At 41.6% G+C, this 13,294-nt stretch overlaps 1 protein-coding gene across 2 annotated transcripts in view; it reads left to right on the plus strand.

The window, feature by feature from the left end:
• Window positions 1–13,294, plus strand: part of mybl2b (v-myb avian myeloblastosis viral oncogene homolog-like 2b) — a 43,525-nt gene that overhangs the window by 2,068 nt on the left and 28,163 nt on the right. For both annotated transcript variants that reach the window (XM_034167498.1, XM_034167499.1), the window contains exons 3-4: window positions 5,604–5,675; window positions 5,772–5,864. In XM_034167498.1, the coding sequence (XP_034023389.1) occupies window positions 5,604–5,675; window positions 5,772–5,864 (165 nt within the window). The remainder of the gene's footprint in view (window positions 1–5,603; window positions 5,676–5,771; window positions 5,865–13,294) is intronic.

Raw genomic sequence — 13,294 nt, forward strand, 5'->3', positions numbered from 1 at the left:
TATAGCAGCATAACTAAGGGATGGTTCAGGGTCACCTGATCCAGCCCTAACTATAAGCTTTAGCAAAAAGGAAAGTTTTAAGCCTAATCTTAAAAGTAGAGAGGGTGTCTGTCTCCCTGATCTGAATTGGGAGCTGGTTCCACAGGAGAGGAGCCTGAAAGCTGAAGGCTCTGCCTCCCATTCTACTCTTACAAACCCTAGGAACTACAAGTAAGCCTGCAGTCTGAGAGCGAAGCGCTCTATTGGGGTGATATGGTACTACGAGGTCCCTAAGATAAGATGGGACCTGATTATTCAAAACCTTATAAGTAAGAAGAAGAATTTTAAATTCTATTCTAGAATTAACAGGAAGCCAATGAAGAGAGGCCAATATGGGTGAGATATGCTCTCTCCTTCTAGTCCCCGTCAGTACTCTAGCTACAGCATTTTGAATTAACTGAAGGCTTTTTAGGGAACTTTTAGGACAACCTGATAATAATGAATTACAATAGTCCAGCCTAGAGGAAATAAATGCATGAATTAGTTTTTCAGCATCACTCTGAGACAAGACCTTTCTGATTTTAGAGATATTGCGTAAATGCAAAAAAGCAGTCCTACATATTTGTTTAATATGCGCTTTGAATGACATATCCTGATCAAAAATGACTCCAAGATTTCTCACAGTATTACTAGAGGTCAGGGTAATGCCATCCAGAGTAAGGATCTGGTTAGACACCATGTTTCTAAGATTTGTGGGGCCAAGTACTATAACTTCAGTTTTATCTGAGTTTAAAAGCAGGAAATTAGAGGTCATCCATGTCTTTATGTCTGTAAGACAATCCTGCAGTTTAGCTAATTGGTGTGTGTCCTCTGGCTTCATAGATAGATAAAGCTGGGTATCATCTGCGTAACAATGAAAATTTAAGCAATGCCGTCTAATAATACTGCCTAAGGGAAGCATGTATAAAGTGAATAAAATTGGTCCTAGCACAGAACCTTGTGGAACTCCATAATTAACTTTAGTCTGTGAAGAAGATTCCCCATTTACATGAACAAATTGTAATCTATTAGACAAATATGATTCAAACCACCGCAGCACAGTGCCTTTAATACCTATGGCATGCTCTAATCTCTGTAATAAAATTTTATGGTCAACAGTATCAAAAGCAGCACTGAGGTCTAACAGAACAAGCACAGAGATGAGTCCACTGTCCGAGGCCATAAGAAGATCATTTGTAACCTTCACTAATGCTGTTTCTGTACTATGATGAATTCTAAAACCTGACTGAAACTCTTCAAATAGACCATTCATCTGCAGATGATCAGTTAGCTGTTTTACAACTACCCTTTCAAGAATTTTTGAGAGAAAAGGAAGTTTGGAGATTGGCCTATAATTAGCTAAGATAGCTGGGTCAAGTGATGGCTTTTTAAGTAATGGTTTAATTACTGCCACCTTAAAAGCCTGTGGTACATAGCCAACTAACAAAGATAGATTGATCATATTTAAGATCGAAGCATTAAATAATGGTAGGGCTTCCTTGAGCAGCCTGGTAGGAATGGGGTCTAATAAACATGTTGATGGTTTGGATGAAGTAACTAATGAAAATAACTCAGACAGAACAATCGGAGAGAAAGAGTCTAACCAAATACCGGCATCACTGAAAGCAGCCAAAGATAACGATACGTCTTTGGGATGGTTATGAGTAATTTTTTCTCTAATAGTTAAAATTTTATTAGCAAAAAAAGTCATGAAGTCATTACTAGTTAAAGGAATACTCGGCTCAATAGAGCTCTGACTCTTTGTCAGCCTGGCTACAGTGCTGAAAAGAAACCTGGGGTTGTTCTTATTTTCTTCAATTAGTGATGAGTAGAAAGATGTCCTAGCTTTACGGAGGGCTTTTTTATAGAGCAACAGACTCTTTTTTCCAGGCTAAGTGAAGATCTTCTAAATTAGTGAGACGCCATTTCCTCTCCAACTTACGGGTTATCTGCTTTAAGCTACGAGTTTGTGAGTTATACCACGGAGTCAGGCACTTCTGATTTAAAGCTCTCTTTTTTAGAGGAGCTACAGCATCCAAAGTTGTCTTCAATGAGGATGTAAAACTATTGACGAGATACTCTATCTCACTTACAGAGTTTAGGTAGCTACTCTGCCCTGTGTTGGTATATGGCATTAGAGAACATAAAGAAGGAATCATATCCTTAAACCTAGTTACAGCGCTTTCTGAAAGACTTCTAATGTAATGAAACTTATTCCCCACTGCTGGGTAGTCCATCAGAAGACTGTCTGATGGACTACCCAGCCTCAACTGATGTTGAGGCTGTCATTCTCAGCATCTGTGTGGATGTTAAAATCGCCCACTATAATTATCTTATCTGAGCTAAGCACTAAGTCAGACAAAAGGTCTGAAAATTCACAGAGAAACTCACAGTAACGACCAGGTGGACGATAGATAATAACAAATAAAACTGGTTTTTGGGACTTCCAATTTGGATGGACAAGACTAAGAGTCAAGCTTTCAAATGAATTAAAGCTCTGTCTGGGTTTTTGATTAATTAATAAGCTGGAATGGAAGATTGCTGCAAATCCTCCGCCCCGGCCCGTGCTACGAGCATTCTGACAGTTAGTGTGACTCGGGGGTGTTGACTCATTTAAACTAACATATTCATCCTGCTGTAACCAGGTTTCTGTAAGGCAGAATAAATCAATATGTTGATCAATTATTATATCATTTACCAACAGGGACTTAGAAGAGAGAGACCTAATGTTTAATAGACCACATTTAACTGTTTTAGTCTGTGGTGCAGTTGAAGGTGCTATATTATTTTTTCTTTTTGAATTTTTATGCTTAAATAGATTTTTGCTGGTTATTGGTAGTCTGGGAGCAGGCACCGTCTCTACGGGGATGGGGTAATGAGGGGATGGCAGGGGGAGAGAAGCTGCAGAGAGGTGTGTAAGACTACAACTCTGCTTCCTGGTCCCAACCCTGGATAGTCACGGTTTGGAGGATTTAAGAAAATTGGCCAGATTTCTAGAAATGAGAGCTGCTCCATCCAAAGTGGGATGGATGCCGTCTCTCCTAACAAGACCAGGTTTTCCCCAGAAGCTTTGCCAATTATCTATGAAGCCCACCTCATTTTTTGGACACCACTCAGACAGCCAGCAATTCAAGGAGAACATGCGGCTAAACATGTCACTCCCGGTCCGATTGGGGAGGGGCCCAGAGAAAACTACAGAGTCCGACATTGTTTTTGCAAAGTTACACACCGATTTAATGTTAATTTTAGTGACCTCCGATTGGCATAACCGGGTGTCATTACTGCCAACGTGAATTACAATCTTACCAAATTTACGCTTAGCCTTAGCCAGCAGTTTCAAATTTCCTTCAATGTCGCCTGCTCTGGCCCCCGGAAGACAATTGACTATGGTTGCTGGTGTCGCTAACTTCACATTTCGCAAAACAGAGTCGCCAATAACCAGAGTTTGATCATCGGCAGGTGTGTCGTCGAGTGGGGAAAAACGGTTAGAGATGTGAACGGGTTGGCGGTGTACACGGGGCTTCTGTTTAGGGCTACGCTTCCTCCTCACAGTCACCCAGTCAGCCTGCTTTCCCGGCTGCTCGGGATCTGCCAGGGGGTAACTAATGGCGGCTAAGCTACCTTGGTCCGCACCGACTACAGGGGCCTGGCTAGCTGTAGAATTTTCCACGGTGCGGAGCCGAGTCTCCAATTCGCCCAGCCTGGCCTCCAAAGCTACGAATAAGCTACACTTATTACAAGTACCATTACTGCTAAAGGAGGCCGAGGAATAACTAAACATTTCACACCCAGAGCAGAAAAGTGCGGGAGAGACAGGAGAAGCCGCCATGCTAAATCGGCTAAGAGCTAGTAGCTACGCTAAGCTAGCGGATTCCTAAAAACACGCAAAGTGAATAATGTGTAAATAATTTAGAGGTGATTCAGCAGAAGGAGTGCTTTAGTTAAGGCACGTAAAGATTACACTGGGAAACAAATCGTAATCTAGATAACTAGATCAATCTAACTGCGCGTACACGAGACCGCCCGGCACCATCAACTGTACAGGAGCAGGGCTGTGAAAACTCAATGGATCTGCGAAATTCTGTGGATTTCATCATGGGGGTGGGGTTGGGTAGTGTTTTACTCTAATCGTGTTCGTCACTGAGTTTTTAAAATGTCTATCGCAAAGTGTTCTTTTTTACAACATCGAGCAAGTTTTATAAGTCCGCGGCGGTCTGAGGTCGGATCCGCGGAGTTTTGAGGAGAAAAAAGCCTGGCTGTTGGTTGCTGCGGCGACGCTGTGTGACTCCTGTGCGAAGCTTAATCTAAACGTAGCATGTGGACATCGCAAACCTTTAGAGCTCTGAAGTTTTTAAAAGAAGACTTGTGCAGCATTTCTGTGCCACGGAATGACGTCGGACAGACAAGATGAGGAGAAAGACTGTTTGAAAAAATCTGATAAGGGCAAGAATCCGTGGAATTGTTGCTGGCTTCATCAACACACCTGAAAGATAAAAGAAACGGGAAACATGAACTGTGCCATCAGGAAACACAGTAAGAATTTTTCTCTCTGGAAAATAAACATTGTGCTGTTCAAACAGAATTTTAGACAAGATTATGTGACTTTTTTCATTAATCTAAACTTTCATTCATTGGAAAAAAAGACTGGCTTTGAATGAATTTACATGACAGGAATATGTTGCTTTTTTTACTATAAGGTATGTTATTGATATTTTACCACAATTTTCAAAATATTTTACAATCTTTAGCTGTGATTTTTGACATGCTTTAAGTCTTTTCAGTCTTCATGAATTTCATGTAGTTTAATTGTGCTGAGTTGATGCATAATTTGATTGACATTTAAAAGGAAAATCATTCCAGGTCCTACTTCCACGTCATATTCTGTTATTTCAACATCATCACTGACAGTTCAAATGAAAGGTTGAATACAGGGTAATTTAAATATGCACAAATTTTGAGACTTTTTGTTCCAGGAGATGCTGAAAATGTATCTTTAGATAAAAAAAATTAATTTGGCTTCTGGGATCCCACGTGGCCCGAGACCCCGGCCCCTGGGAACCTGTGGCCCCCAGGGCCCCTGCAAATTTTCCTTCGATTTCACAATTTTCATTTCACAGCCCTACAGGAGACCGCCCGGCACCATCGAACATAAACGAGACCGCCCGGCACCATCGAATATACACTGTGTATAGTGCAGCTTCTGTCTGTTGCATCACATCACCATGTGGAGCGGAACAGAGGATTTTCACACATGAAAATGATCCGTTCTGGGCTTCATTCTCTCATCTACCGTTTGGTAAACCAACTGAAATTTGTTGTCTTGTTCTGAGGAGAAATTTGGTGCTTTTGTGAATCATGTTTCAGCTTTTAGGTAAAGTCTTCTGCCACATAGGTTCCCAGTTTCTCTCATAGAGCATGTGAGGACTTTTACTCAGATATGCTCCTTCATGTCAGCACTGTTAGAAGCTATATTAAGACTCCTGTTCTTTGCCAGTTTGCAGTTGGTGTTGTTAAACTGATTGTATAGTTAAGTGGTGAGTGTTCCCAACTTACACAAACAGTATGCCTGTGTTTGATGTTCTCAGGACGACAAGCTGAAGGCTCTGGTTCGAGAGGTGGGGCCACACGACTGGAAATATATCGCCAGCCACATATCTGTGAGTTTGACCAGCACTTAGACACTCATGCAGGCCGGCGTGAAGAAATGTCTGTCAGTGCTATTGGATTTTCTCCTTCTTGTATCTTTGGTCTAGAATCACACTGAACACCAGTGTCAGCACCGCTGGTTTAAGGTCTTGGATCCAGAATTGGTTAAAGGTCCTTGGACAAAAGAGGAAGATGAGAAGGTATGTCTATGAATTGAGTCGAGTACAGCCAAAGTTTTTCATTTAAAAGAGCAGGGCCCTCATGTACAAAGTGTGCGTACCCACAAAAACCTGCCGTATGTCCATCTCCACGTGCAGATGTATCAAAAGTGACTTGAGAGTGGAAGTGTGCTGTGCATCATGCAAAAATCCTGGCTAGTGTATGCACCTTTCTACAGCTGTTGTACTCTCCAACGTGTACAGGTGGAGTAGGAATCATTAGTGTGAAAACAAGAAGTCATCAGAGTGAAATGCACATCAGAGACACACTGAACATTTAACACACCCACGTGTTTACAATTATATGTGTGGATATAAAAACACACGCAAAGTGATGCGTAAAATGGCACTAACAGTGGCTGCGTTACCATCAGAGGACCTGTAAATGGAGCAGTCTGACGTGAGCATGTAACTCAGGGAACACAAGGATTTACTTCCAAATAAGGATAATTGGCTCATAAACCGATTTCGATTACCAAGGCCACCGTGACTAGAGGTGAGTACAGAACTGTGATGGGCCCAGAGCACAGTATGGCGAGGAGCCAGGGGATGTTTGTGTGCACACAGGTGCTGACCACGCTGAGCTTCTTGGCATCAGGGGCATTCCAGTGTTAGCTGGTCGATAGGGCAGAAGTGTGCCAGTCAACCTTGCACCACCAGCTGTGTGGAATGCAATCATCGAAATCTCATCCAGGTATATTTCAACATTACAGCGCATTTTGCAACAAGAAACACTTTCCTGAATGTAATCAGAGCTACTGACTGCACAGATTTTGCTATAAAGGCACCGTCACATGATGAATTTGTTTCTGTTAATAGGAAATATTTTCATTCCATCAATGTTCAAATAATATGTGGTGCTCAGCCCAGTCTCATGGTTTTGTTGTTGTTGTTGTGTTTTGTTGTTTTTTTTCGTGCTCCCATCACAAAATGATTAAAATTTTCATGACGGGGTTTTTTTTTTTTTAAACTCACTATTATAACCATACTCCTACCTTAACCTTCACCTCCATGTAATTTCCTGTTACCTATAGTATAATTACTTTCCTATGTTCATGTTGTCTGATGTGATGTAGTGGAGAATCCCCACTCAAAGGCCTCATTTACATGAAATTGCATATTTAAATAGGGTGTGGCTAAGGAGGAGTTTGGTTGCACACTCAGTTCCACGTTCAGTGGGATGTACAAATGGAACGTGTATGAATTCATGCCTACGCACACTTTCATACATCTGAATATATTTGTCCTTACGAAAGATCCAGGGCTTTGGTGTACGCCAACTTTTAGTAGAAAGTCCACACAAAGTCTTTGTACACGAGGTCCCTGGTTTGACAAATCGGTCCAGGTTCAGCTCTTGTTCAAACAAGGCAATTAGGTGTTATATTGTTTAACCCTCTGGGGTCCAAGGGCATCTTTTTGGACAGTTCACTCGCCTGGCATAAATGTTTTATTATTGCTGTTAACAGCTCTCCCTGCATCCAACAATCAAGTTTTATGTGTCTTTTTTTTTTTTTTTTTTTTTTTTTTTAGGACAACCTGTGCTTTCAGAATATATATGTTTTTGTTGTGTTTTATAAGTGTAATAAATAAATCAAAAATAGGCAAGGAAAAAATAAAGCGAAAAAAAAATTTCCACACACAGTAAACTATAATAAACAAGTGTTTTGACACTTTATAAAGGTAATTTGATGTCTTGTGTGAAAGACTGTACAACAAAAAGGTTCAAACAAACACAAGTGCACATTTTGAACAATATACACAAAATGGTCTATGCGTTTTGTTGTCCATTGATATGGTAAACAGTGCTTTACACAGAGAAAGCAACAGAGTTATCCAGTAACATTCACATGCAAAGTAGTGGAGCAATCCTGATAGCTACACGCTCTTTGTTTGAGCACATGAGCTTGTCATCAGAGACTCTCCTTCTGCTCCGTCTGCTTTCACTTTCGCTGTGCGTAATGGCGCAGGGCGCACTGAGTATGTACTAATAGTATGTACTCATTGGAGCACCCAGGGGGCTATTCAAATGGGCCAACTAGTAACATATCACTTCTGAAAACGATCTTTGGCTTTTCACGTGAGGTAAATCTGCCCTGTGATTAGATTTTGGAAAACCATATGACGGTGAACCAATTCCGATTGGACATTCACATTACGCACGTCATCACACAGCTTCTATGAGGAGTACAAAGATGGCCGATGGGTGGCTCGAAAGTCCACAGAGTTAACTTTTCAGCAAAAAAAAAAGTTTCTATCTCATATCATTAAAAAGTTATTTACAGTCTTAACCATCGTATACAACGATGTTGACCCCAGGGGGTTAAAAAGAAATGTCATACAATCCCACTCAAAAATGTTGAAAAATCCCCCAAAACTGTCAGGATGACAGATAAACTACCTGCTTCACTGGATTGTGTATTTCAACCTTATTTAATTTATTAACTCAGACTTTGACAGAAACATGCAAAAAAGAACTTTGTTCTTACAAATATTACAACATGGGCTTGGGACTCTGATGAGGGCGGTCGCATCTCCACTCTCCCTTATCTCTCTGCCTTTAACCTTCAAGTCCCTACTTCACCAGACTGTGAATTCCTCAAAACTATATTGGATTCTGGATCTATTGGACTACTATTGGATTAAGCATGGAATTGATCAGCTGGTCTCTGAACACTATTGACACCATTTTTTCTACAAGGTCAGGACCAGGGGATCCTACCTGCCCAGATGGAACGTATCCTGCAGGCCATGTCCTCGACTCCTGGGGGTCTTGGCGTGTTGCATGCTTGGCGCCTTTCTCTGTTGAGGATGTCAAGGATTTATTCATTTTTGGTCTCATGGCAGCAGGGCTGATACCTTTTGGCTTACGTGCTGCCCTGATCTACCAGAAAATTGGCAAGACGGCGGCATCAAGAACCACGGGCCCTCGCTTGTCCGTCATGATTGAGGTTGGCAAGGCAGTGCATTCTCAGACTGCGTTGACTCTTGAACTCAGGCGCAAATTGGATGACACCTTGGAGCTGATGCATGCCTTGCAGTTGAAGCTGAAGGTTTCGGAGGCCGGTGAATATTCTTAATTCATAATTGGGAATATTCTAAATTCATAATTGGGATTTGGGTGTTCAGGTGGAACTGTTAAGTGTTTTCCACTGCTCAGCTACAACACTCCAGGCTATCTAGCCTCAAGGACAAATTGCCCACTGTTAACCTCCAGAGGAATTTATTCAGGCCTTGGTGAGATTATTCGGGTCCATTCTTATGTCAACCCACAAAGACAATAACTGACTTGCACATGGACTGAAACATGCTCCAGTTTTTCCTTTTACCTCTCTTCCTGCTCCCCCTCCCCCCGCAGGCGGCGTGACTCCAGTTGCAGCGGCTACCACACACTCACATTGCCTCAATTTGGAAAACGGACTGTTTCAAATTTAGTGCACATAAACATTGTCAATGTATATGTGTTGTCTTAATTCTGATGTGTGCCATTATTACGGTAAACAAGTAATAATTGTGGATTAATTGCTGTTTGTCTGTGGAATGTGAGTGCGGAAATGTCGTTGTTGTAATGACAATGATAATAAAAGCTATCCATATCCTATCCAACATAAATATATATATTTTTGTTCATTATTCTTGCTTTCAGTGCATCTAAAACCACTCAAAATTAGTTAAAATAGCCAGTAATGTTTTAGTAATATAAAACCCCTATATTTTCAAACCACGATCACATAATTTACCCGGCACTAAAAGGGTCCTAGCTAGAACGTTGTAAGTTGATTTTCACAAAGCATTTTATTCAGTTGATTGACTGCTCTCTGGGACATCGTGAGTATTTGTGGTACCCCAAGAAGCTGCTGGGCGTCATAGCCAGCAGCTTGCAGGCTGAATTTTTTGTTTTCCAGTGAAAGCTGGTGTTCTTCAGGGGTGTGTTCTGTCTCTGACACTGTTCAATGCTTGCAGGGACTGGGTGTGGGTTCGGTTGTGGAAACCAGTGTCTTGGGTGTTTTTGTTGGTGAGGAAAGGTTTACTGACCTTGACTTTGCTGATGATGCTGTGATCTTTGTGGATCCTCTGAGTGCAGCATCTGAGAAGCTGAATGAGGAATCGGAGTATCTGGGTTTGAGATTCTCCTGGATCTAGACTAAGATCCAAGCTTTTAATGACTTGCTGAACTCAGCCATCAAAAGTGGTGGTGTTGACATTCACTTTTCCTGTCCTTTGTGTCCGAGGGACCCTGGGAAGAGTTTGTGGATGAATGAGTTTAAAGGTGTTTGGTGATGCTGATGTATTTGCAGGAGAACAAAGATCCAAGTCTACTTCCTGTCTTACTGCACGGCTGTGAGACTTGGCCACTAACCAGTGACCTAAGGCGACAACTGGATGTCTTTGGTACCCGGTCTCCTCTGGAAATTCTTGGGTACTGCAGCAATGACAAGCAGTTACTGAAGGAAACTAAGATGAGGAGGATCACTTGCATTTTGTCTGTGTGCCCCTGTCTCTGTGCCTGATCCAGTATGCGGGTGCCTGACTGTTGAGGACCCCAGTAGCTGGAGAAAGCCTAGGGGGTGTCCAAGTCTCACCTGCCTGCCACAGATAGATGGTTATTTTAGAAATGTGGGTATGGACCGGGTGGTTGCCATCCAGCATCCATGGTGGGTCTGTGATGTCATGCATGCCATGGACTTGACTGTCTTTCTTTAAATCGGCTGAATGTGTCAACACAAGTCCGGCTCCAAAAATCAGCACTTTGAATAATTTGCCATGTGACATTTGAATTCCACAAAGCGTTTCCTGGCGAGTTTAGTCTATGGTTGGGTCGAGATCCAGGAGAGCTTTTGAGGTCATCACCCTGTAAAATCTGTGAAGTTGTTGGTGCAAAGGTCGGGTCACCCAGTGTGAGAATGAATCTGGTGTGTAAGAGACTGCAGGTCAGGATGTTTGAAATGAAGATGTGGGGAAACAAACCCAGTAAGCTCCTCTTCACTTCACTTCACTTTATTTATTCAGTGTCTCCAAAGGAGCAACAAGCTGTACAGCAATGGGTATACAGAAAAGCACAAAATAAAAGAAAAGAAAAGAAAAAAAACACACCAAACATTCAGTACACAAGGGGGACACAGTACAGACCTGGATCGATGGAAAAGGAACCGAGTTACCTAACACGATTTGCCATCAACCCTATGTATCTGCTTCTCTCCTCCGATCAGCATTCAGAACAGAGATAGCCACAGGTACAAAGGAATGCTTATATCTGTTACTCCTCACTGTAGGAAACCTAAGCCTCGCTCCAGATGGCAAAAAACAAAATTCACCATGGAGAGGGTGGGCCAGATCAGATAAAATTCTCTGAGCCTTCCTCCTCACCTGTCTGGAAAACTAGTCAGACAGTGAGGTCTGCTGGGCCCCCAAAAGCTTGCTGCACAATTCTACAATGTTGTGAAGTGGCTTCCTTGCTTTAATGCTGAGATTTCCGTACCAGCACATCATCGAAAAAATTTAAAACCGATTCAATACGTTTATAAAATAGGGTCATTATTGTCCTGTCCACTTGAAAATGACAACTTACGAAGACAAAACAGATGCTGCTGCCCCTTCTTGTACAGCAGGTCTGCATTGTCATTAAAGTTCAACTTGCTATCGATCAGCGTTCCCAAGTATTTATAGTTGTCCACATACTCCACCTGTTGGCCTTTGATTGTAGTGGTTTTGGGTGAGGACATCCGTTTCCGAAAGTCAATAACCATATCTTTTGTCTTGTCAACATTCAGCTGCAAGAAGGAGTCATCACACCACTGAACCATATCTGCCACGACAGGGCCATGTTCCCTTTCATAACCATGCAGGAGACTGATTATAACAGAATCATCTGCAAATTTTAATATATGGCGATTCTTATAGTGGCTGCAACAGTCATTTGTATACAGAATATACAAGAGAGGGGACAGCACACAACCCTGTGGTGAGCCTGTTGAGGAATATAAAACATCAGAAAGGCAACCATTTACCCTCACTCGCTGAGATCTCCCTGTTAAAAAGTTCAAAATCCAACCTGCCATAGTAAAATCCAGTTTAAAATCCTTAACAAGCTTATTTATTAAAATATGTGGTTGGATAGTGTTAAAAGCAGAAGAAAAGTCTAAAAAAAAGAAGACGTGCATGTGCCTTAGAACTTTCTAAATGCTTCAGGACCAAATTTAAGAGGGTGGCAGTAGCATCCTCCACACCTCGACCAGCCCTGTAAGCAAACTGAAGAGGATCGAGTAAATGCTCCACCCGTGAAAGAAGTTCATTCTTCATCAATTTTTCAAAAGACTTCATTACTAATGAAGTAAGAGCCACAGGTCTAAAATCATTGAAGACCTTAGGGGATTTGGTTTTGGCCACAGGGATTATTATGCTTTGTTTCCAAACATTAGGAACCCTCTGTTCATTGACTGACCTTTGAAATATATCAAAAAAGACTGGGCCTAGTTGTTCTGCACAAGAGGATAATAAACGGCCGCAGATATTGTCTGGCCCTGGACTTTTTTTGGCCTTGATTCTTCTGAAACAGGTAACCACAGCCTGTTTATTAAAAGGAGGAGAACCTGGGCATAACAAGTCATTTTTCCATTTACAGATTTCATGATTAAAATCCAGAGACTCAAATCTCAAATAAAAATTATTAAAATCTTGGGCCAATTCTTTTCCAGATTTAGTGTCATTAAGAGTTATCTTGTGGTTGTTATTTTTCTTCCTATTTGATCCTAAAATCAAATTTAAACCATCCCAAACGGAGCCCATTTGGTTTTGGCTAAATTGTTTTTCTAGTTTGGTCTCATAACCCAATTTAGCCTTCCTGATCTCAGTTTTAATCTCCCTTTGAAGCTTTAGCACCTCTTCCCGATTTCCCTCACGAAAGGCTTTCATTTTCCTGTTAATTAAAATCCTTACAGATCTTGAAAACCAAGGTTTACTGTTCGGATATATTTTAACAGTCTTTTTAGGAATCAAAAGATCTTCACAAAAGGTTACATAGCTGCTGATAACATCAGTCAGCTCATCAATATCAGATGAGCTTTCTTTAAAAATATCCCAGTCAGTGCTTTCAAAGCAGCCTTGAAGGCCCATAAGAGCATCCTCTGTCCACAGCTTGGACTGCCTGGTCAAGGCTCTGCCCTTCCTCAAAACAGAGCGATACGTTGGGATGAGCTGCACGCAGTTGTGTTCAGAACTTCCCAAAGGTGGGAGAGAGTAAGACCTATATGCTCCTTTAACCGAACCATAACACATGTCAAGGATTTTATTTCGCCTAGTTGTGCATGTGACATACTGATAAAAGTTCCTCAGAACATGCTTCAGAGAGCATTGGTTAAAATCACCAAGAACAAATATGGGTGCATCTGGACATCTAGACTGCAGTTTTTGAGTCA

Source organism: Thalassophryne amazonica, chromosome 3 (genome assembly GCF_902500255.1).
Source record: "Thalassophryne amazonica chromosome 3, fThaAma1.1, whole genome shotgun sequence".
Classification (NCBI taxonomy): Eukaryota; Metazoa; Chordata; class Actinopteri; order Batrachoidiformes; family Batrachoididae; genus Thalassophryne; species Thalassophryne amazonica.